Here is a 20,164-nt window from a genome sequence, read left to right as displayed (position 1 = left end):
TTCCTAATAAATTGTAGGAAACTATGCCTAAATCAACTCTGAAGTCTCTGCCAACAGATGATGACTAAAATTACAACAGCAACTAGTGATTCTGCGCAATTTCAGATGGAATGGTCATTATTGGACTTTGAGACACAAAACATTTATTGCATGCACCATAGCCAAACTGTGAAATAAAAAAGAAATAAATACAGAAGTAAATAAAGTGTACAGTGTATTGCTTTACAGTACCTGAAGCCACCACGGTAGCAGGTGAGGTAGGAGATGATAAGCTAATGTAGCTGATCTTGCTCTGTCCTGCTCCAGAGCTTTGGGTGAAATAAACCCTGTTGTCCAACTTGTCATAATCCAGTGCTACAGCAGTCCGGGCCACGTTGACCACAGGGAAAGGCAGGGAATGATCTTCAGGGTCCAGCCATAGTGAGCGAACTGTACTCTCTGTCGTGTATATGAGGTAATCATCTCGAGACACCACACAGGTCATGCCATCCACAGCCAGGTTCCCAAAGGCACATGCACACTTCCTGGTCTGAGTGCCAGGCAGCGCAAAGCAGAAATGAGCACAGCCTCCATTAGACACTAAACAGGGATTGTTATTAAGCTCCTGTGCAGACCAGGGCTGCATCCTCTGGTCAAAAATGGTGACGTCTCTCAGCATGTTAATGTTGTCTCTGATCACCACTGGTTGGTCAGTGTTTCCTGGTTCTTTACTGACCTGGAAAACTTTTTTCAGGTTCCTATCCACCCAGATAATGTTATTCTCAAACACAGTGATGCCATAGGGAGTTGGGTAGCGGCTCCCGTACCGTACAATCTCTGTCTCACCTCCATCCGGCCGAACCCTTGCAATCATGTCCAGTGAGTCGTCCACCCAGTAGATGTACCCATTTCTGTGGTCCAGAGCAAGCCCCCTGGGTGTGATAATACCGGATGTCACCAGCACGGTACGGTTGGTACAATCCAGGAAAGCTCTTTCAATCTTGGGGTTCTGACCATAGTCAGCCCAGAAGAGGAATCTGTTTTTAGGGTCAACCACAATGTGACGAGGCATGTCCACCTGGGTCTTCAGAAGAACACGTCGAAAAGTGGTGTTAAGTCGAACAACTTCAATGTAGGTCTCTGTCAAGAAGGCATTTGTGAAGTACAGGTTCCCTGTCCAAATACAAAGAAAATCATTTATAGTGTGGTCAACTATCATAAAAATATTATAATAAACTGATGAATATGTTATCTGTGCTAATAATCAATACAAATGGGAGAATTTGGAGCGGCATTGTTCTTCCCCATCCTCATCAAGACACAAACTGGGAGAATATCACAAACTGGGAAGAATCTATGCCATAGTGAACTAAAGCTTGCTAACACACTTAATGTTAATATTTTCCTTTAATTTGTCACAATCATAATCAATGTCAATTGTTATTGATGCTGGTTTTCTGTGCATGTATGGTGTTGAAATATGCAATTAGTTAGGCAGAATAGCAATGTAGACTAAGGCAGAGAGAAAATCCAATATGAAACACAGTTAAAGTATAATGCCCAAAGTTGTGTGATGTAAAATTTATGGCACTTTTACTAATCTACATGCTTGCTAGTGAAAACTCTCATTCAATCATAGTCTATGTACTCTAACAGACTAAATTGTACAAGACTGCTGAAGTGCATGTCAGTTTTAGTTGGGGCACTAATGCTTGTTTGAAGATATATAATTGAGCGCAATGTGAATATTTTTATGGTACAATATTTTCACATGGTACAAATCAACCAAAACAAGAGGTAGAGAGCAGTAGGTCCTGTAACAGCTTATCTCTTCTGTGAATGTTGTATATTGTGATTGCATTCCACTCAAATACCCAAAGTATAGCGCAAGATTTAAAACAACTACACACCTGCTGCCCAGTCAACAGCGATGCCTCGGATCCCATTGCGTCCAATCCCAGAAGTGACAATGCTGCGGAATCCAGATCCGTCAGGCTTTATCCGGCGAATACCATTCTGAGAGGCGACAGTGCTGCTAAAGTCGCACCAATACAGGAACCCAGAGGGCATGTGGACATCCACATGTAGAACATTTCGACCTGTAGGACACACATATGCATAATACTGCACTGGCTGAATATACGAATTCGTAGCATTCACTCAGTGGCCACTTCAGTACTCCTATCTTGTATCTACACCAGAGTTGGGTGTAATACGTTACAAAGTAATGCGTTACTGTAATCTAATGACTTTTTCTGATAACGCAGTAATGTAATGCATTGCATTTTAAATTTATGCAATTTGCTTACAGTTACAGATGTCAATAAAATTACGTCACTTGTGTTACAAATTTATTGTTAAGAAAACAATATTAAGTAAAATGCATTTTAAAATAAATTTTAAAAATCATCAGATTACAGACCGCCTGTAATATTATATCTTCACCAGTCAGACAGGTTTACAGGAAACATACATGGAAATACTCGTGTCTTATTGGCTGACAGCTCTTAATTCTGCCTAACGCTAGCTCACAGTCAGTGTAAGGAAAAATGGATATACGCCAATTTATTTTTTTTAACTAGTAAATGGGTTGAAACTGAAACAGTAACATCCTGTGATGCTGAGCAAGAAAACAAGGTGTGTAAATGTCTATATGAGTTCCAGTTTACATGAACATGATATGAGCAGAGCATAAGGAAAGATAATGTACTTTGCATGGCACTGTAGCATCTAAACCCATAGCTTAGCTGTGCCTCCCCTTGGCTAGTGACACCAAACTAGCCTAGTTAGAAAATTTAATATTTTATCTGTCATGTAGGATTAGGGTTAGAGCAAGTTTTATGATAAATCCCCCCTTTTTCTGATCGTGTCATACATTGACGCACTGAAATTTACTGAAAGTTTCTAAGAGTTTCAATTTGTAATGTATTTTTGTAGATTTGCTAGGTTTTGAAAGTAACGTGAAAGTAAAGTAATTAGTAATCTGATTACTTTTTACATGCAGTAATCAGTAATGTAATCAGATTACAATTGTAAAGTAGTTATTAGTAATCTGTAGTGGATTACTTTTTTTGAGTAATTTACCCAACAGTGATCTACACACACTGGCAATTTAATCAGGTAAATCTACCATATAGCATTTACTTACTGTAGCTAGTTTTTCTGAGCCCCTTGGCTAATTTGTACTCCGGGCCCCAAGCCCCCCACCCCCCAATTATCTTTTATTATTGCCACATGTAAAAACAATCATTTTCAATAAGCATAACAATTATTGCATATTCAATAAGAGACTATAAATAACTAAATTTTAACAGCTGATTAAATTATCTGAAATGCATTCATATATACAAATAACTATATATAAAGTACAAGTAATTAACACCATTGTACTCTCTCTCTCATACACAGACACTATAGAAACTTTGTCTGGATGTCTTTATAAGCTGTCGACTTGTAATTTCTTATTCCCCAAGTACCAAGAACAATGAACTTTACTATTATTATTATTATTATTATTATTATTATTATTATTATTATTGATTGAGTGAATAATAAGTTGCAGTTATGGCAAGAAAAAGTGGATTGTGGGCCAAAAGTGGCATTTTAAGTGGCATTTAAAAATGTTGACCAAACATCACCCCAACGTAAAAAAAAGGGTTGTTTTGCATTTGAATTTTGCGATGAAAGTGGCTCAGCTGTCACCATCAAAGCTGAGTTGTGTTTGTGGTTGAGTTAATTGCTGTCATTCCACAGCAATGTGTGAACCAGACAAAGCGGTGAAGGTGGGCTATCAATAGGCCATTACTCATTTGCTATCAGTGCAGCAACCCTACTGTCCCTGATACATACATACCAGTGCAGCACCCACCAACATTCCACTACCATGTGGAATCATGCAGACCATGCAGTGTCACTGCAGTGCTGAAAATGGTCTAATGTCAAATTAATATCTGGTCAGTGGTGGGTCAATGGTGGTTTCCAATGTGGGATAAATGAGGAGGGTACTAAAAAACTGTGTATAAAAACAGACGATACAATCAGTAATTATATACCTACTAAGTGACCTCTATGGTTGGTGTACCTATTAATGAGATGGCAGCATCTCGGGCTCAGAAGATGCAATATCGCAGGAATCCGCAGTGGTTTTTGTGTGTGTTTTTTAAATAAAGCTTTTACAGTACTTCTTGGGTAATATACACATATATACTCAACATTGTTCTGTAGCAAATAATGTAGCATTTATAAATGTTCAGCAACTTTTCTCCATTATACAACCTAAACATTGAATGCTACATATACTGATGCACACTCAGCTATGCAAAATACCAACCTCTCCCTGCCACAGGCACCATGGCCTCAGAATGATCTACTCCCTCCAGACTGAATCCCTTGATGGCAGTGAGCATTGAGATGACCACATAGGACTGGTACGGAGCACAGGTCCTGTTATCAGCATTGAGTCTGAAGCCTGTAGCACAGGCACAAGAGAACAGGCCTCCAGGTCGAGGCAGACACAGCTGCTCACATGCACCAACATTATTACTACAGCCAGTAGAGGAGCCGGCAGAGGCTAGAGAGAGAAGAAACAAGAGACAGATTGTACATATGTATATATTTACAGAAATATTACAGAAATACTCCTCTTTTAAAATGTTTAATAGCAGTACTGCAGTTCAACCCCTTCAAACCCCTGATTCATCCATTCTGAACTGGACCATGCTGAAAAAAAATCAATGTTCAGTACCTTTTCATTGATCAAATGAACAAGACCACTAATTCTACTCTGCACAATACCTGATTTTACCTCAATACCTCTAAAATGCCTATCCAAATTAAGACCTAAATAACCCCCAAAAACAGCCACTAGTCACAGTCATAATAAGTCATAAGCTTGGTTCTGAATAACTGTTACTCACTATCTCTGTAGTGCACTTTGAGAACTCGGAGACCAGGCACATTGTCCCTCAGCACAACTCTGCTGGATCCTGTGGCTTTATCCACACGTTCAATCACCTCAAAGTCCCTATCAGTGAAGTAGAGGTAGGGCCCATGCACAGCCACACCCCATGGGTGAGACAAACCATTAATCACTGTGATGCGGTTTGAACCATTTGGATCACCTCTCTCAATCTGTTTTGGGTTTTAAAAGAGGAATAGAAGGTATGTATACTTTTTTTTTTTAATTCAGCAATAGTTAATGTAAAAGGCTGTATCAGATTCTGAAAGGATTAGATGCAGCTCACCACTCCAGTCCCTGTGACGGCCCAGTAAAGTTTGTTCTCTTTAATGTCTATAGTGATAAACTCCACATGGTCCAAACTGTTGGTGAAGAGTACAACTGAATTGGAGCCGTCCATGTCTGCGCATGCCACCTTGGCTGGAATGCCGCTCTCTGTACCTTGATCTGTCCAGTACATCTTCCTGAAACATAGCACATGCACCAGATATGGACTAACTATTGACTATATGCATTATAAGGACTCAAGATACTAAAATAAGGTTTAGTTTATACTGCACTAAGCATATCATGTCTTGGTGTCATTGCACTGTTACACTAACTGCACTAAATGCTGGTTGGGATTTCTAGCAGCCTCTGTGTACTGGGAGTGTTGTTGAGTAGATGGCATGAAGTCAGATTGACTTGGCAGACTTCATGGCAAGGTGCTGCTAAACTGGGCCTTACCCACGTGCCGGGTCCACCGCTATGCCAACCGGTGAGCCTGCACCAGTCGGGGTGCCATTGTTGGTGATGAGAGTTTTCCTGTACTGCACCTCTCCTTTCAGCCTCAGAACCTAAATAAACAAACAGTATACAAGTGAAACGATGCCCCACAACAAGCAAAAAATAATTGTTTTTCAGATAAGCAATTAATTTATAAATTTTTTAAATGATCTTTTGATTCAAGGCTGTAAGTTGTAGAACCTCTATGGACTGCGAGGATGGGTTGGTATAGTATAGGTTTTGACTCATCCAGTCAAGGGCCAAACCCACGGGAGATCCCAAAATGGCCGCTGGGGCAAATTCAGTCCTGTTAGTGCCATCTGACTTCACCCTGTGAATCTCACCCTGTATTGATGAAAAAATAATCACCTTATTTTATTTCTATTTTAATTATATTTTTATTTTGTGATAATAGAAATCATGTAAATGATTATTTAGAATGATTTCTTAAGCTGAGTGCTTGAGGGTGCTTTCACACTAGATTAGATTTCTAGATAGCATTATTAATATATTATAGCAGTTTAAAGTTTAAGTTTAAATAAAGGTTTGTTTAATGATGCAGATGAGAAAGCTGTTTGCCTTTGGAACTGTGACTTTGGAAACATAAAATGAAGAGAAGGGAGCTTGTGTGACATGACAGTGTGTAGTTACAGTTAAAGTGATATATAGGTGAAGGTCCCAAAATATTGGCAATGAAATGCTGTATTTCAGTTCAACATGTCAAAAATGTCCTTAAATTCACTCACTAATAATATATTATTTTCACAGGCACTCTGTCACCCATGTTTTTCTCTCTTGGCCTCCAACTTGCAATCTGCTTTGTCAGAATGTAAAAAATGCTTGGCATCACTCTGCTCTTTTCTGAACAGTTGAACATTTTTCAACTTTGGAAGTGCACTGCAGTGACCTAAAATACTGGTAGCAGAAGCGGCATTCTATCTGTCTTACTTGTGCTTCCCCTTAAGATAACATGTAAAACCTGCACTGGTGGATGAGAAAAAATGTCGTGTGAAAGCACCCTAAGGCTGTAAAATAAGATTATTAAAGAAATGTCAGGATTCCACCAACCTGACTCATTAAAAATAGAAGATAGATGGCTATGGAAATACATTTTCTCTTAGACTTACAGGGTGTTCAACCCAGTAGATCATCTGCTCAGCATCATCAAAGTCGACATCGTATCCGTTCTGCAGGCCAGCGATTGGCACCATGGCATCGTTGCTCTTTTCATCAGGGTTGAGAGAAATACCATAGATTATGCTGTCCCGAACAACCACCAGGAAAGGGTCATCCACTGCAAAATAATATTATGCAAGTTCCATATCATATAGCAATCTATTCAAATGTAAAAATGCAATTATTTACACACAATGACAGATCTGTTGATGGCTTTATGACCTGAATTTGGCCCAGTCAAAGAATATACAACTAGCACACCTAAAAATCTGAAAAAATCATAACGTCATCCTGATAAGATTAGTAGACATTGTAGTATAAGTGTTGTCAGAATGATTTGGCTAGCATAAATTTGCTGAAGGTTCTGCTCTGAGAACACATTCTGCTGTATCATCAGAGATTACGATCAGTGGGCACTCACTCATTCCTCATCTGAGCTCATCATTCATCTCTTAGGGTAAAATGTGCTTGACACTGCTGACACAACCTGAAACCTGAGATTGGCTGGATAGTTGTCATAAAGAGAAACTAGTGTGTTTAAAATTAAAGCTCTCTTGTCTTTGCCAAACCTTAAGTATAAGCTAAGATAAGAACTTTTACAATTACAAATATTTGCCCTCAGAGAGGCAGAGCAAGTTGAAAATGGGATGCTGTTGACAAGATCTGTGCCTCATGAAATACATATCCAGTGTCACTGATGACTACTACTTTGTTCCATAAGGGAGGAGGAGATTACCTGGAAGTCCAAAGGCCAAAGTGAAAGAGGCATAAATAATTCTTAAATAAAAAATAACAAAAACATTGTCAGTGAGAATGTCACCAGGTTCAGAGATCTCGTGCTGGATCCCAAGTACGGGTAAGCTCACTGATACACATGCTCACAAAGCTTAGAAACTACAACAAGGACATGCATTACTTCCCATTAATTCCCTTATACAGTATATGTACAATGAAACTCCATGGTATTCACAGAATGAATAAAAAGAAAACTACCAGGAAGACCAAAAACAACACATGGTTGTTTGTTGGGAAAATGAGGATTATACTAATACTCTTCCTGTCATATTTTCTGAAGGACAGTAATTCTTAGTAAAGTAAGATCTAATTCCTATATATGAGGTGCTCTGAAACACCAGCATACAACAAAAGCATTTTGTTGCTAGTTGCACTAATGGGTAGGTGGCTTCCTATGAACTACTGTGAAATACCTCTAGTACAGGTGAACTGGTCATTAGCCAGCATCCAGCCTGAAGGACAAGCACAGGAGTAAAACCTGGGGCCAACTGCAGACAGAAGGCAGATATGTGTGCAGGCGTTCGCCACACATGGATTATCACCTAGGCAAAGAGGAAGCACAACCAGGTGAAACAAGTTACCTGTGAAATTATACAGGTCATTATACAAATAACACATACCTATTTGTCAGAATCCTGTGGGGGGAAGAAAGGTTTTTAAAAAATTGCGGAGTATGTTAGAAATGTACCTGCCGGCTGTCTGACTGGGTGCATTGCCACCAGACCCATGGGCTGAGGCACATTATATAGCATCACTGTCTGGTTCTCTCCGTGCCACTTGTTGGCCCGGATCACACGATTGATGTATCTGTCAGTCCAATACACAAAATCCTCAAAAATGGTAATAGCGTGTGGATGTTGTAGTACCTTGTTATTGAGAGACAAGAGACAAGTTTTACTCACATATTTTAAGGGCTAAAATAGTTACACAGAAGCAAATGGCACCAAATGATATCTCACCAGATCACTGGCTAGAACTTGTTTTCGGTTGTTTCCATTGTAATCACAGTAGTCAATGAAATCCAGGTAGGCATCCGCAAAGTAGAGTAGATTATTGGGATAATCTATGGTCAGGCCATTGGGCCAGTAAAGCTTGTTGGTGATGATTGTGGTCCTATGCTTCCCGTCCATGCTGGCTCTCTCAATTCGGGGGTTTCTTCCCCAGTCTGTCCAGAACATAAGGTGAAAACTGAAACACACAGAAACGCAAAGAATTAGGTTTCACTGAGACTTATAAATTAAATGTTGCTGTTCTTTAATTGCTGTAAATATTACAGAAAATAATCCAGGTGGTAACAGTGGTAGAAATTATACCACCACATTGTTGATTATTTACCTCTAACATCATCAGTTGTGTTTTATTCCTTACATGTTCTGACTGTAGGTTACTTAGGTAGGTGTATCAGTGCACTTACGCATTCCTGGGGTCCAGCACAAGACCTCTAGGATTAGTGACATTCTCACTGAGCAGCACTGCTCTATGGGAGCCATCCAGTTTGGCCACCTCTATGGTCTCAAGGATGTAGTCTGTCCAGTACAAGTTTCTACCCACCCAGTCAACTGCAATACTCTCAGTGACTGTCACACCACTGTCAAAGATCTGTAAGTGTGAAGATATACTGTCAGTGATATAATGTTTTGTGAGATAAACTCCTACAAAAAATACGGAGAATTTGTTTATGGTCATATTTTGGTGGTTTTTGCAATAGAAGCCTGTTCAGTTTTACTGAAGAAGAATTGAGTCATTACCACAGTCCTATCACTGCCATTCTTATGTGCACTCCATATCCTGTCCTGGGTAGTATCAGACCAATACACACGGTCTGTCACAGAGTCAAAATCCACCGCTACAATGTTCCGGCCATCACGAACAAGGGACCGTATCACATTCGGCTGTGAGATGATGTCATCAGTTATTATCTGATTGCGACTGGCCACCAGCAGAATGGCCTCCCGAGATCCTGTCAGATAGGGAAAAGAACAACACTGTCATGCCAAAAATTGCAAATCCACATTTTCAGCATGCTCCATCTATCAGTCCAAGATTAGATTAAAAAGGTATAAACCCTTTGACAGCTTAAGAGTAGCACAGAAAGGAGCTCTGTGATAGAATAATGTCTAGAAAAAAGAAAAGTATATCAAATGTCAGCATTCTTCAGCAGGTTATCTCTCTGGTGGATGGTTCTGTGTCAGAAGCACAGCTCATAAACAAGCCTTTGTCTGATTTAAACCTAATTACACCATCTGAACGTTTTTGACTGACATATATGTTATTTCTCTTATCTGCAGTAATCCGATCAGAGGCCACTGAGAAGGAGGCAGGAGCAGACCACCGCACACGTGGCTCCATTCCACCAATTTCAGTCCTACTATTATCCCAACTCCTAAAGCGTGTGTTAATTTCATTTCGTAGGGGTTATTTCATGTCAAGGAAATATAGAAACACAAATAGGTGCAGCTGCCTCTACATCTCTAGTTTAGGTATACAGTATAAAATGTGTCTCTTTTTCTGTCCTGTAGAGATACATACCTGAGGTCTTGCAGGTGCGCCCGTCCCCTTCAAGTGTGTATCCCTCTTGGCAGTGACAGCGGAAAGAGCCTCGCTCGTTAAAACAATGCTGGCTACACAGGCCAGGGGGATCACACTCGTCTATGTCCTCACATGTCTTTGAGTCGTTGCTTAACTGATAGCCCACTGGACATGTACATTGTGCGCCAAATGGACCCTGGATACAGCCGTGAGTACAGCCTGCATTGTTGTCTGAGCAACTCTCTTGGTCTACAGAAAGAGTGTAACAACAACAAAAAAATTATTAAGAAATTCTGATTGTCTACTGATTGTCTTTTTCAACATTTTCAATATTATTTATAGCCTGACATAGAGTATATTTCACATGCATTTTAATACACCCATATAAAGTGTTATAAGACAGTATTAGACACTATTAGAATTAATGCTACACACTGCACTAAACATTTTTACTGCATAGAATTCCAGGTTCAATTACACGCTATAATTAGTCTATAATCAGAATTAATGCTACACACTGCACTAAACATTTTTACTGCATAGAATTCCAGGTTCAATTACATGCTATAATTAGTCTATAATCAGAAAATTAGTAAGCATGGTGAAACAGACACTGGGGTAAATCAGAGTTGCATGCAGGGGATTGTGGATGATTAACGATTTGGCCTACCTGGTAAATGCTCATCTGAAAGCAGTGAGGGGAACATGGAAAAGGGATATCACTGATCACTTTAAATTACCAGATCAGAGCTACACATGCATGATTTGACACATATGATTTTTCATATAAAAGCCTTATTTTAAAACCATATTATATAACATATAAAAAGAGCAGATTTTAACCACAATTATCCCAAATTCCCAATTAATTTAATTCCACAAAAATCCCAATTAATTTGAATTATTTTAAAAAACTTATTTATCTTTTTAAAAATGTATTTCACCAAAGAGACATAAACCCATAATACATCATAGATTTTAAGACCATCATAGATTTCAACATTCAAAAATACATTATTTGCAGTCCACTACATAAGTAAACTGCATAATATAGGCTGTTAGAGTGCATTAACTGCAGCCAAAGGCATTTGTGTAACATAATAACAATGACTGTAGCGTCATACTTAGATATCCATCTTAAAGCTTATTATTTAATTACTACTATAAATGATTCAATAACTACAGTAAAACCACAGTGGGTCCAGAATGGTCCCCCTCAACAGGTCCTGAGAGTTTAAAGAGTTAATAATGTTTGGTATGGTGAGTAGACCAGGATAAACTGTTAAACAGATAAACAGCATTTTGGAAAAAGCTGTATAATATCTGTTACTAATCACGCTATATTGGCTAAGCTGGTCTCTATTGAATATCTTAAAGCATTCCTTCTCTGAGGTCAGAAAGCAAAAAAGTAATGACTTACTGCAGAGTGGGGACTCGTCAGCTCCGTTTGGGCAGTCAGGTGTATTATCACACACTTTGCTGGTATTGATACACACTGTGTGGCCGGGGCACTGCCACTGCCAGCTGGGGCAGCGGAATGGCGGAGTAGGGCAATCACGCTCATCACTACCATCACGACAGTCATTGTCCCCATCACACAGCCAGCTACGAAACACACAGTTGCCATTGTCGCAGCGGAAGAGTGAGGTAGGGCATGTACGCGGGGGACACCCGTGGTGCTCATCTGAGCCATCCTCACAGTCTGCATGACCATCACACTCCCATGCAGAGGGCAAACAGGTGCCGTCCGACTGGCACTGGAACTCACTCTCGTGGTGGCACATGCCCGGTGGTCTGGTGGCTACACAGTCAAAGATTGGAATAGGAATCTTGTTCACCTGAACGTAAAGGCTATGTCTTTTTTTGATAACCTTACTGCTATGAGCATGTTAAACTTACGGCAGCCAGATTCATCAGAGCGATCATTGCAATCAAAAACCCCATCACAGCGGTAGTAGGAGTTTACACACTGCTGCCCATTGGCGCACTTGAACTCATAGCCAGTACAGTTGTAAACTGCAGCAGTAAATATAGCAAAGTAAGAGATTAAATAATTCAGGGGTATAATTCAGGTCATAGTACAGAGAATGAGTTGTACTTTGCTTGACTAAAGTTAGACTTTCCTTTTAAGACAAGGGAAAGCCAGAATTTACAATATTATGTATAGCAGAATCAATCTTACCACAGCCCTGCTCATCTGCCCCATCCACACAGTCTCTGTCTCCATCACACACATAGGCTGGATCAATACAGCGGTGATCAGGACACTGGAATTGACCTGGGTGGCATGTGCCTATAGCATCTACCAATCAGAAAGCAACATGATCGTGAACAGGAAGAAATATGAAATGTTGCAGGATAAACATGAACAAAACAAACATGAAACACTCTGAACTTTCTTACCACAGTTGGTTTCATCAGAGCCATCACCACAGTCATTATCTGTGTCACAGAGCCAAGTGTGCGGGATGCACCGGTGGTTGGCACAGCTGAACTGGTCAGCTTGGCATGTGCCTGGGGTCTGGGTAGGACAGTCTCGTTCATCACTACCATCAAAACAGTCATTGTGCCCATCGCAGCGCCAGCTCCTGGGCACACAGTGCTGGTTGGCACAGGTGAAGGCAGAGGAGGAGCAGGTATTGTCTAAAGAGTAGATTTTTTTTGTTAATCCAGAAACAAGACAAAAAATATTAAACATCTTGTCTCATATTCAAAGGAGTGGTTTCACTGCTCAGCTTGTAAATGTCTATAAAATGGAATAAATATATTACTGTTAGTTCCACAGTTGGTCTCGTCACTGTTGTCATAGCAGTCGTCTACACCATCACACTGGTAGCTGGTAGGGACACACTTCCCATTGGAGCAGGAGAAAGAGTTGGAGCCACACTGCAGTGTGGGTGGCTCGTTGGTTGGATCATCCAAGCAGGTCTGCTGATTGGGTGCAAGCTTCATGCCGTAAGGGCAGCCACACACACGCTGGGAGTACGGTGCAGGAAAACAGAAGTGACTGCAGTCTCCATTAGGATTTGTTGGCCTGTTGCAGAAGTTGGAACCTAATTAAGTAAACACAGTGGAAATGCAGAACACAATGTTTCAGTACCATAGGTGTAAATGGTAATATGTCCATATCAGATTAGATGATGAGAAATGTCAGAAGCATAATTTGAAGAAAATGCCTTACTTTTCTAGTAAGGCATGGATATACTGCACTACCCTATCCCCCAAACCCTTCAGGATTGAACAGGGGGGAAAAAGAACAAGAGAGAGAGAAAGATATGGAGTTGATAGAGGAAATGGATGACAGGTCCCTCACCCGTCTGCAAGTCAGCATTGAAAGATTTGACATGCATAATGTGACTGATTCCTCGCCGGATAACCGTCATCTCTCCACCGTCTGTTTTCCGAACACGGACTACTCCTCCGAGACGCCAGTCCGTGAAGTATGCATAGCCTATACATATACATATACTGGATATTATTTGGATAGATATCCTTAGTCATGATGCAAATTAGTTGAGTGATACAAATTAGTAAATATAATAAATATAATAATAGATATTTATATAATATAAAAAATACTTACAGTAGGTTATATTTATAAATAATAATAGAATATTGTTTAATAACACAAACTTTTTTGTTTACTATTTCTACAAGTATGTTAATCCTATTAATCCTGTTAATCCTAAACCAAGGTGTTTTTTATATTTCATTATTTTATATTTTACCTTACAGTATTTTTAACAAGACTGTTGCTTTATGCCAATTCTCTACTTTTCAGTTTGAAACCAGGCCGATTCAGTTAGTCCAATTCCGTTTGAAAGTGTAGCTTTACTGATGCATAACACTTATTTTCAATGTATAATTCAATCTCACTGGCTAGTGGATTTACACAAATACAAATTAAAGTGGTTTTTAAGAGTTGCTGACTAATGCATACAGTGGCCCAATAAAAAATGTGTTTGGATTCCACAGCTATTGTGATGTGGCAGCTAACACTAGTCATAGGAAGACATTCAGGTCTCAAGACTTTCCACTAAAACCCTAGAAAACAATTGCTTTTGAAGATAAACTGACAAGTTTTAAAAATGAGAGATGCCAGGCTCCTTGTAAGCCCTGGAGGGTTAATAAAAAAAAGCAAAGTATAACAATAGAAAATATGTTTAGCTATAACATATTTTAGTATTATGATTATAAATGTGATGACCCACCTCCATAAATAGTAAGTCCAAATGGATGAGATATCTGTGTAATCCGATCCAGTGACAATCTGTTCTGCCCATCAAAAGTACTGTGTTCAATCTTATCAAAGAAAGCATCAACCCAATACAAACGCATGGAACTAGGAAGTAAAAATAGAACAGGGAGAATAGGAACAGATTGAGAGACAGCTTTCAAATAAAGTTCAGATAAGTAGGATTAGGGCAGCTCATGTTTCTGGGGAGATTAGCTAGCTTTTAGTTGAGTTAACATTAAAAGTCCAACCTGCAACATACTGTAGTAAACATTTAAGGCTTGGAATAACAGTGAAGACTGATAGTTATGTATAAAACAGAAATAGAGCTTTTTGGTCAGGTTTGAGGTCTTACTGCCATGCCTGGCACACTGTAATGCTTTATTTCTCAAGTCGCTAGGTATTAGGATGTTTGGCTTACCTCCAGTCGATGGCAAGGCCATTAGGCCAGCCCAGTGTGGTGTTAACAATTGGCTGGGCGTGAGACCCATCACACCAGGACCGCATAATTTTCGCTGGACGGTACCAGTCGGTCCAGAAAATAAAGCTGCAAAAACCACATACATACACACAGGCTTAAATCTGCCTGTAAAGGAAACTTTCACCTACATTTTTATATATAAGCCTAAAAGGTATTGAAAGTTTATTCAAGAACTCTGTAGGGTCATCTCTCTTGAGCCAAGTTCTTAAAAGGCACCACAATACCAGCCTTCATGCAGCACTAATCTAGTCTCCTGGGCCCAGAGGACTTATGACTTTGAAGCTATTGGAAATGTCCCACTAGCAGTGCATAAAGACTCCCTTTATCTGCTCTGGGTTCAAAGTAGGAACAGTGTGTGAATGGGTGAGCAACTCCTGCATTATGGTAGGTGTGAGTGGATAAAAGTGGCCAGCTTGCTAATGCTTTTTATGGTCTTAAGGAAACAGAGACCTGAGGTGAAAGTGAGGCCCCTTGAGCCTTGTTCCAGGCTTGGTCCTGCTCAATGACTCGTGTTTTCACTTGACGTTACAAACCTGCCTGTGATTTCTCACCCAAGCTTACAATCCTGTTTTTAATCAAGGACATTTCTGAGGGTACATGTTTACATCAATATTAAAATTGTAATAACATTAAAAACATAATGACTAAAGTTCTTTTTTTCCATTAAACGATATAGCCATGCAGATATTCAGTACCACCTGTTAGCTAAACTTATTGTAACTCACCCAACTATTGGATGCACCACTATAGACCTGGGGTTGTTCAGGTTGTGGATGATGGCTCTCCTGGATTTGTCTGCTACTTTCATAACTGATATACTCCGATAGCGTGGGTCTGTCCAGTACAGGTTCTTTGATATCCAGTCATAAGCCAGATCCTCTACACCCTCTACCCGATTGGCTGCAAGCACCTGCCTCTCTGTTGGGATAAAAAAGGAGACAAAGTACACAATAGCGACATATTAAACATATGAAATTCAACAACTTGATAAATATACATTCAATGTTAATAAAGCAGATGCTATAATTAGATGGCCTGAGGTATAAATTCCTCACCTCATCTAAATCCTAAACAGATGATACGAATAACAGATACAAAATAAATAAGAATGCTTAAATTAAAAATGGGCACAAATAAAACCCTGGTAGCATGTGATATGCATGTCCAATAATGTTTATAATATTCTTTATTGAGTGAGTAATCACACTTTTTTGTGTATAGACAAAGGCTCAGTGACAGCCAATATAGCTAATTCACGATTCATTGCTTTACAGTGGTACCTTAGCGAGCAAAGATTACTAATTTTACAAATACATTTGGCGTAGCTACAACATGAAGTAATGGAAGCAGTGGCAAGCAAAGAAAGAAATGAGAAAGGCCAATTAACCAAGGGAGGGGTATCTTGTGTTTTGTATGCTATATATTTCCTGTTTTTCCAGCTCCTGCTTGACATCTGCACTGTTCTAGCCTACGTCTTATTTGGTCTCATTACTTAGCGCATAGGGTTGTATGTTAGATTTAACGTCTCATCCGGATGAGACGTTAAACCGGGGTCCTGTCTGTCTGTGGTAATTAAAAATTCCAGGACACTTCTCGTAAAAAAGTAGGGTATACCCCGGTGTCATGATGAAATTCCCCCATTGGCCCATCTCTATCATGGCCCCCTAATAATCCCCATTTCTGAATTGGCTAAATCACTCTCTCCTCTCCACTAATAGCTGGTGTGTGGTGGGCGTTCTGGCGCACTATGGCTGCCGTCGTCATCCAGGTGGATGCTACACACTAGTGGTGGTTGAGGAGACCCCCCACCCCCACCCCATACTATGTATCTTGTAACTATCTTGTAATGCAATGCCACTATCTGTATCTGATTACATATCTGCTTATCTGTTTTTAATTATATATGGGGAAAAACAGAGGCAGAAATGTCAGCACTATCAGCATGTCATAAATAAACACTGTAAATGCATCGCACATGGTGTACACTGTTTGTCCCATGAGCTTCTTATCTGATATTCCCCCACACCTGCATGAATGTAAAAACTTCCCGCTTGCGCAGCGTTCTTGTTGCATCCCACGGGATCCCAGTCCCGATGCACCACTCAAGCATTCCAAAATATTGTGCACCTCCTATTAGTATCTGTATTTGTATCTGTTTAGAACACATTATCTTTTTAATCACATTATCTTACCAAATAATGTACACGCATTCGTATGCTTTAGTGTGTATATTCCCCTTTGTTTGTTTATTGTAAAGTCTTGCATGTAAAATGACTGCAGGTCTTCACTGTGTTCCACAGTGACACCTGAGTTCAGATTTGCCTGTATTAATCATGTCTGCTTGTTCTGTGACCCTGTGAACTGTAACCATGATTCTCTCAAAGAAGACTTACACTGATGCTGTTAAACTGCTTGCTATCAAAATTTGATTCACAACCAGAACAAAATTTTATTACAATGAATCAAATTATGGGCACATTAAAATGTGTGTGTGTGTATATATTCAACAACAATTTTTATAGGCAAAATGTTGTTGGTCACATCTATTTTGAAACAACACTCAGCTGTCTTACCAGTCCCGTCAACTTTTTGCTTGAAAATAATGTCCTTGGCAGTGTCAGAGAAAAAGATGGAATTGTCCTCTGCACTGAAGTCCACTCCGACGAAGAACGATGGTGTGCCAGTGACAGGAAGGATGATGTCCTCCTGAGACGAGAGGTTAAACGGGATCCCTCTCACTGCCAGCTGACTGGAGAAGAGCAGGAACTTCCTCACAGCTGCAACATAAAGCACAGAGCAATGTGTTTTAGATCTAAAAGGTACTAGAATGAAAATAGTGTCAGGCTTCATCTGAAATTGACATCAGTTCTCTCAAAGCACTAATCTAACCATTCAATACCAACACCCTTATGATTTTTTTTCCAGTCACTGGAAATACCATATCACAATGGTATTTTGTATATGAAGAAAACATATAATGCATTCTCAAAGTAAACAATTAAAGAACAGGAGCACAGGGGAAGGCAGTAAGCCATTCCTCACTCTCTCTTACCCACACATCTCTTGCTGTCAGGGTGCAGGTCGTAGCCCATGCGGCAACGGCAGCGATATCCCAGACCATCGTTATCTGTCCTGTGACTCAGCACACAGATCTGCTCACAGCCCCCTCGGTTCGTCCCGCATGGGTTACTTACTGTCAGCAACATACACACCAAACATTACACATATAAGACAAAGAATTTCTCAAGCATAATTGTCGAATCTAAAGTTGATTTTAAAGATATCTGTGTGTATAAATCCTACCACTGTATGTCCTAAACCAGCACAGCTTGTGGATACAATCAATAAAATAACAACAATAACTAACTGTAGCAACTTAATATTGTACCTGTGAGACAATAATAATTGTCTTACTATAGGGCTGCCTGAAGGGATGTAACACAGCCACACCATATGGCATATGAGCGGTTGAGTAGAGCACTTGTGGGTTGTTTTCAATGAATTTGTTGGCTTTCATGATGGCCATCTTGGTCCAATCAGTGTAGTACACAGAGTGTTCAAACAGACTTATGCCAAAGGGGTGAGGGATCAATGAGCCTCCATGCACCACCGTTTTCCTACAAAGCAATTACATAATACATAACTTTTTCTACTCCATTAACTGTGTGTTAAGTATTAAAGACAATCATGGTTGGCAAACGATGGATACTATATTATGTCCCTTATAGCTTTACAAATACTAACATACCAGTTAACATACAGTGGGATCCAAAAGTCTAAGAGCATACTGAAAATCTGGGATTTTTCTATTTATTTAAAATTGGAAATAAACAGAAGGTTGTCCATTTTCTGTACCGCTTATCCTACACAGGGTCACGGGGAGCCTGGAGCCTAATCTCTTCTATTGAAGCATGTGTTCAGAAAGATTTTACTTTTCACTCCAGTTGTTGTCAACAATATAATTTGTAATGAAAATTGTTCTATTAAATTAGATAAGCATGCATTTTCACTACTTTCAGACCTTTAGACCCCACTGTGCTGTAAAGCATAGCACATCAACAGCAGTCTAGATGCGGACCAAGCTAAGTATTTCAGTGGACTGAACAGATCATAAGAAAAATACTGTATCATCACAGAACAAAAAGTACTTTCAGTGACTCTAATTTTTTTAAAACGTGAATCATTGCTGCTTCTGTAGCAGATATGTTGTTTCATAAAATTTCATTTCATTTCTGCTCTCAGGCTACTGAAGTGATGACATGGCTTGGTAAAAGGAATGTTCAAATATGAATTGGACAGAGTCAGAGTCTGTTCAGAGTCTTGGTAAGCATTAAAAGGTATCTGTGGACACAATTCAGTCATGCTAGTTCCTTATCCAACCTTTGAAATCAAGGAATGAAACAATGGTGATGTAAGTATAACAAGAACAGTTACCAACAAATTCTATAGTTAGCTCTGGCAGTATTATATTTACATTTATTCATTTAGCAGACGCTTTTATCCAAAGTGACTTACAAATAAGGAAATACAAGCAAAGCGATATATCAAGCACAGAACAATACAAGTAGTGCTACCATACAAGATTTTTTAATTGAATAGTTAAATATGCAGTAAACACAAAAACCCTATAACATAACAGCAAAACCATGGCAATATTATGGTCTATGGTGTTATGAAATAACAAAATTATGGTAGCATCATGTTTCAGAGGCTGAAACTAGTTATCATAATGTACCATAGAAAAACATAGTGTAATTTAGCAAAACCATAGTACATTTTTGTGAATTTTCATAAGGGTATATTCTTGTCTAAGATTGAAGAGATCTTCATCACTACATATTGGTATTCATTCCAACAACTACATGTGAGATAAGGCTACACAAGATAACCTTTTTTTTGCATACCTGTGAAGTCCATCATAAGTGGTAGTTTCTATGTAGTCATAGCGACTGTCCACCCAGTACACCCTCTTGGCATCGATATCCAGCGTGATTCCAGCAGGCCAGCCTAGTTTGGACCTAATGATACCGTAGCGGTTGGTGCCATCCATGTAGGCTCTCTCCAGACCAGGTTCGCCATTCAATGTGTCCCAGTCAGAGAAGAAAAGATATCTAAAGCATAATATAAGGAACATCATTTAGGATTATCCTTTCCTTCAGTCCAGGATATAAGACAGTTAGAAGAGGAAATAAAAATCTAAAACATATACAATATTTGCATTACAGCTTAAAAAAACCCTGAACATGAG

The 20,164-nt window shown here is 39.5% G+C and overlaps 1 protein-coding gene across 1 annotated transcript in view; it reads right to left on the bottom strand.

Annotated features, from left to right (window-relative positions):
• lrp2a (low density lipoprotein receptor-related protein 2a) overlaps positions 1 to 20,164 on the bottom strand; it is a 72,046-nt gene that overhangs the window by 33,369 nt on the left and 18,513 nt on the right. Inside the window, exons 13-39 of the mRNA XM_053627276.1 lie at positions 19,821 to 20,027; positions 18,331 to 18,533; positions 17,969 to 18,109; positions 17,490 to 17,693; positions 15,642 to 15,834; positions 14,857 to 14,982; positions 14,413 to 14,543; positions 13,515 to 13,652; positions 12,973 to 13,254; positions 12,605 to 12,844; positions 12,384 to 12,503; positions 12,101 to 12,217; positions 11,622 to 12,002; positions 10,202 to 10,450; positions 9,421 to 9,632; positions 9,087 to 9,271; positions 8,632 to 8,860; positions 8,361 to 8,538; positions 8,086 to 8,214; positions 6,829 to 6,995; positions 5,903 to 6,046; positions 5,663 to 5,772; positions 5,223 to 5,400; positions 4,896 to 5,109; positions 4,310 to 4,549; positions 1,890 to 2,078; positions 232 to 1,152 (exon numbers count right to left, since the gene is read on the bottom strand). Of these exons, the coding sequence (XP_053483251.1) occupies positions 232 to 1,152; positions 1,890 to 2,078; positions 4,310 to 4,549; positions 4,896 to 5,109; positions 5,223 to 5,400; positions 5,663 to 5,772; positions 5,903 to 6,046; positions 6,829 to 6,995; positions 8,086 to 8,214; positions 8,361 to 8,538; positions 8,632 to 8,860; positions 9,087 to 9,271; positions 9,421 to 9,632; positions 10,202 to 10,450; positions 11,622 to 12,002; positions 12,101 to 12,217; positions 12,384 to 12,503; positions 12,605 to 12,844; positions 12,973 to 13,254; positions 13,515 to 13,652; positions 14,413 to 14,543; positions 14,857 to 14,982; positions 15,642 to 15,834; positions 17,490 to 17,693; positions 17,969 to 18,109; positions 18,331 to 18,533; positions 19,821 to 20,027 (5,828 nt within the window). The remainder of the gene's footprint in view (positions 1 to 231; positions 1,153 to 1,889; positions 2,079 to 4,309; positions 4,550 to 4,895; positions 5,110 to 5,222; positions 5,401 to 5,662; positions 5,773 to 5,902; positions 6,047 to 6,828; positions 6,996 to 8,085; positions 8,215 to 8,360; positions 8,539 to 8,631; positions 8,861 to 9,086; positions 9,272 to 9,420; positions 9,633 to 10,201; positions 10,451 to 11,621; positions 12,003 to 12,100; positions 12,218 to 12,383; positions 12,504 to 12,604; positions 12,845 to 12,972; positions 13,255 to 13,514; positions 13,653 to 14,412; positions 14,544 to 14,856; positions 14,983 to 15,641; positions 15,835 to 17,489; positions 17,694 to 17,968; positions 18,110 to 18,330; positions 18,534 to 19,820; positions 20,028 to 20,164) is intronic.

The sequence above is a fragment of the Ictalurus furcatus genome, chromosome 6 (genome assembly GCF_023375685.1).
Source record: "Ictalurus furcatus strain D&B chromosome 6, Billie_1.0, whole genome shotgun sequence".
NCBI classification, from domain to species: Eukaryota; Metazoa; Chordata; class Actinopteri; order Siluriformes; family Ictaluridae; genus Ictalurus; species Ictalurus furcatus.
The sequence above is the reverse complement of the archived record's forward strand: the minus strand, read 5'-3'. Positions and strand labels throughout refer to the sequence as shown.